Source organism: Macrotis lagotis, chromosome 1 (assembly GCF_037893015.1).
Source record: "Macrotis lagotis isolate mMagLag1 chromosome 1, bilby.v1.9.chrom.fasta, whole genome shotgun sequence".
Classification (NCBI taxonomy): Eukaryota; Metazoa; Chordata; class Mammalia; order Peramelemorphia; family Peramelidae; genus Macrotis; species Macrotis lagotis.
The window spans coordinates 900,018,489-900,023,273 of NC_133658.1; the positions used below are offsets into that span (position 1 = coordinate 900,018,489).

General features: G+C 53.6%; 1 protein-coding gene across 1 annotated transcript; it reads right to left on the reverse strand.

Annotated features, from left to right (window-relative positions):
- Window positions 1-619: 619 nt before the first annotated feature.
- On the reverse strand, window positions 620-3,684 carry LOC141491617 (IgGFc-binding protein-like). The gene is made up of 5 exons (XM_074192526.1): window positions 3,297-3,684; window positions 2,494-3,059; window positions 1,523-2,057; window positions 907-1,106; window positions 620-818 (listed from the first exon to the last, which is right to left on the reverse strand). Exons 1-5 carry the CDS (start codon window positions 3,601-3,603, stop codon window positions 651-653), a joined length of 1,776 nt encoding a protein of 591 aa, XP_074048627.1. The 5' UTR covers window positions 3,604-3,684; the 3' UTR covers window positions 620-650.
- Window positions 3,685-4,785: the final 1,101 nt, after the last annotated feature.

A 4,785-nucleotide genomic window follows, 5' to 3' on the forward strand; every position in this document is an offset into this window, starting at 1 on the left:
GCTGTTGGAGGGGAAGAGAGGGGAAGATTAGGGACCTGGGGCTCCAATTCCTGGGACCCAGGTATACTGTACTCACATCACCTCTGTACCTTCAGAGTTTCCAGTTATCCAGATCAGTAATGGGTTAATCAGTCAATCAATCAATTAATCAATTATCAAGCATTTATTAAGCTGGGTTTACAACTATACAGAATGAAACAATCTCCCAAGAGCTTACATTCTAATTGGGGAGAATCCAGGAGCCTGATTACCCAATCCCCAGCCCTCAGGCTCCATTCCTCTGGCATTGTCCCCAGCCCCTAGTCTCCATCTCTGTCCCCAGTCCCCAGCCCCCAGCCTTCAAGCCCCCAGTTCCCGTCCCTCAGCTCTCATCCCCAATCCCCAGCCCCTAGTCCCCATCTCTCAGTCCCCAGTCCCCAGCTCCCAGTCCCTCAGGCCCTAACCCCTCCAGCCCTCAGCCCCCAACCCCAACCCCAGCTCTCAGTTACTCCCAGCCCCCACCTTCCAGTCCCTGACCCCCAACTCCCAGTCCCTCAGCCCCCACCTCCCAGTCCCCAGCCCCTGGCCCTAAGCCCAATTGAGAATCCAGATTCTTGTGTTTAGCCAACACCATGCCATCTAGTTCCCAAGAACTCAGTCCTCTCAGCTCCCTAAGGGATTCCAGCATCCAGGTCACCTGGCCCAAGGCATCTGAGGACCCCATTGATGATGCTGCAAACCTGCCCCCCAGGGCACCGGTGTGGGACACAGGTCACACCCTTCCCAGGCTGGCAGGAGCAGGCAGAAGAGCAGTCATCAGTGAGGACTGTCTGACCAGGCTGAAGGGGAGGAGAGGTCAAAAGTCAGAGTATCCAGAGTGAGATACAAATGTTGGGCCCCAAGGGAGGCACACCCCAACATTCTCACCGGGAAGTAGAGGCCCTGATGGAAACAAGGGCAGTTCTGTAGGGGAACACAGGCCCCTGCAGCTGGGAAGAAGCCTGGGTCACACTGGCAGCCCTCAACGCATTGGCCTGGGGTCTGGACAACAGCTTGGACTCCTGGGCAGTCCGCCGGGCAAGGATCTGCACACAGACTGTAGTGACTGCGCCTGGGGCAGCTCATGGCTGTGGGGGCAGAAGTGAACAGTCAGGTCCTAAAGACTCCCTGGGTAGCCCCGAATCTCCCCTGATCTCTACCTCCCCTCAGATACCAGTTTTTCTGGTCCCTAAACCCATCTTCTCTCTGTCTATCCCATAAATGGATTTTACCCTTTACTCAGCCTTGTTTCTGGACCACCTGGTTCTAGCCCCTCACCCAGATCCCCCAGATTCCAAGCACTGCCTTCTTCTTCAGCCTAGGTCCCAGAAGCCCCTGGTCTCACCATCTGGTTTTGAGGCTTGGTTAGCCCCAGTCCTTTGGGCTGACCCTAAGCACCCAGCTCAGTCCTTAGCCTCACAGGCTTGGTGCCCCACCTGTCCACACACAGCTGTGGCCAACCCTTTCCCCTGAGACTCAGTCACCTGCTGGTCCCCAAACTCACGGCAAAATTCTGCACTCCTCCAGGGCAGTACCCGGGCACCTGCCTCCTGACAGGCAGCCACATAGCTCCTGAGAAAGTGGCAAAGGACATTGTGCTTCCCCTGACTACGGATAACATCAGCCAGGCAGTTTTGAAAGAAGGGTTCAGGGGGCAGAGTCTTATGGCAGTGGGCAAAGGGGCCTTGGGCTGCCCGCAAAAGCCCACAGGAGTTAGGTCCCTGGAATGGGGCACTCGCAGCCTCCTCCACAGTGGGGCAACCCGGGCTGGGACAGGGCTGGGGCAGAGGGCAAGGCTGAATGTCAGGGCCAGGGTCCAAAGACTTGGGGTCATCTGCACTGTTACCATTGTAATTCCCACACAGCCCCAGAGTAAAGCCATGATAGGCAGTGGGCAGTGTTACACTGAGGTAGGGGCCAGGGCCCAGGAGCAGGCGAGGTCCTCCCTGGGCCATTAGCACCATTGATGCCCCCTGCATGAAGGCTCGGACTCCACCTCCAGGAAGCCCAAATGGAAGGCAGCGTCGTATTCCATTCACCTGGGGTCAGGAAAGAGAAGGGGTCAGGGAGACAACCCGAGACCAGGAAATAATCTGGAGGTTTTGTGGGGTCAGTGAGCAAAGACGAAGACAAGGAGGTGAGGAAGAACACAATGAGGTGAGAGGAAAGGAGGTAAGGGACAGGAAGACAAAAGAAGGAAGAACAGAGACCAGAAAGTGATGGAGAAAGACAAAGGATGCCTAGAAAAATGGCAATAGAGACAAAATTGAGACATGTAAGTCCCAGAATGATGCCAGAGATTTGGCTAGAGAAAGCAATTGAGCCAGAAAGAGTGACCTCATCCCTTTCCTTGGCCCTGTGAGGATTCCCCAGTTTCTCTTTATCCCTGCCTTTTCCCAGCCTCAGAAGCTTTAGCTCTGTCCGCTCTCCAGCTCCTAAGACATGCCAGGGATGTCTAGGGCTGGAAGCACTCACCGTGACATGGCCCCAGTCCCCACGATCGAGGTCAAAGCGATAACCAGCAACAGTGAGAGCAATATGACTGACGATATCTCTGAAGGGCTCGTTTTCCACCTCCACTAAAAAGGGTGGGAGGTCTGCTGGATAATTGGGAGTCGTACCAGCCAGGGTGTAAGAGCAGTGCCCACGGAGACGCAAGGTGGTGCCGTCAAAAGTTCGACAATAATGGCCTCCGGAAATCAAACAGAGCCCCGGGGCTGAGACTGCAGGGGCAAGGGTACCCGGGAAAGTACAGGGGCAGAGCACCTGGCCTCCAGGTTGGCAGATGCAGGGAGTTCTGCATGGCGCCCCCCAAATTCCTGGCAGCTGGAGGCCTGGCTCATAGTAGTGGCCAGAGAGGAGGCAGCCGCATTGACCCAGGGGCACACAGGTTGCTCCGCTCAACACAAAGCCAGGATCACACACACAGCCCTCGTGACATCGTCCAGCCTGGCAGCCTGCAGGCCCTGAGAGGCTTCCACAGGTGATTGGGCAAGCTGGCCCACACAGCTCATAGTGGGAGTGAGCAGGGCATGGTGGACCTGGGGGGGGGGGAGATAAGTCAAGTGAGTGGACACTACCTGGAGGCCCCCAAACCTCCCCCCACTTCTCTTAGAACTTCAGTGCCCACTGCTGTTTGGATTCCCAGGGAACAGGGATGGTTGTAGACTAAAGGTCAGTTCCCTGAGTCTCTGAGGAGAAAGAGGCAGGGGCTGAAAGCCAAGACATCTGTGACCCTTAGAGGCTAAGGGTCCAGATGCCAAGATTCCTGCACTCACGGCAAAAGTCTGGGGTCCTCCATGGATAGATAAGGATGCCCTCCTCCTGGCAAGCAGCAGCATAGTTCCGAATAATTGGGCAGGCCCCTCTCCCAGGAATGAGGCAGGCATCTCGAAGACAGTCCTCAAAATAGCCTCGGGGGGTCACTCTCTGGTGACACAGACGGAAAGGTCCTTCAGGCGCTAGGAGAATGTGACAACCACTGATGGCCCCCTTGCACTGGACAGTGGTGCCCTTCCATTTTGCATCCACCTCTTCCCTACAGCCCTGGGTTGGCCCAACCCGACAGCTCCGGATCAGGGCCATGGCACCAGTCAAGTCAGAGACAGGGGGATGGCCCAGTGTCGGATACAGGTCATTGGCTGGGTCTCCATCGTAGTTCGCACAGAGACCAGTCACTTTTCCTGCATAGCTCCTAGGCAGCGCCAGCACCAGGTGGCTACCCCCATCAAAGGCCACTTCCAGGCCGAAAGGACAGCTCACAACAGTGTCCCACCCTCTGCGGAAAATCAGGACATGGTTGCCCACCTGGCATGGAAGATTTCGCCATCTGCCATTCACCTGCATACATATGGGACATAGATCATGTCAGCGGAAGACAGAAGGAGAGATACTCAGGAGAGGCAGGTCACTGGCATGAACCATGTTGGGGTGGGCAAAGAGGAAAGATCAGAGAAGAACAGATAGAGGAAATAGGTGAGGGGTACACAGAGAGATAAGTATACAAAGAGGTACAAAAGATAAATGGTAAAAGACATATGGAGAGAACGAAATACCGAGAGACATAGGGTGAGACAAGGAGATTGTGAGAGGTAGAGAGAAAGATAGAGACAGAGTGGGGGAAGTACATACAGAGAGGGACAGAAAGAGACAAAAGAGAAAGAGAAAGCCACACAGAGAGATGGGAAGAGACAGAGAGACACAAAAGAAAGTGAGGGACAGAGATAATGAGACACTGAGAAACAGAGACATGGTGAGAAAGAAACACATACAGAGGGTGGAGAGCATACAGAAAGTCAGAGACAGAGATACAAGGAGAACCAACCATCATCTCCTTAGCCACACAGAGATGGTAAGATATACAGGGAGAGATGGAGCTTCAGAGAGAGTGTGGGAGACTTGAAAAGAGACAAGACGAGAGACAGAGAGATGGGAAGAAAGAGAGAAAAGAGAGATAGTGAAAGAGGGGAGAAAAAGCCTGGAAAGATTTGCATGAACTGCTGCTGAGCGAGATGAGCAGAACCAGAAGAACACTGTACACCCTAACAGCAACATGGGGTGATGATCAACCTTGATGGACTTGCTCATAGCAACAAGGCAACAATCAGGCACAATTTTGGAGATGGAGAATACCATCTGTATCCAATGAAAGAATTGCGGAGTTGAACAAAGACCAAAGACTATTACCTTTAATTTTTAAAAAAAGTTGTCGTCTTATGTAATTCTGCTATATCTCATACTATGTTTCTTCTTTAAGGATATGATTTC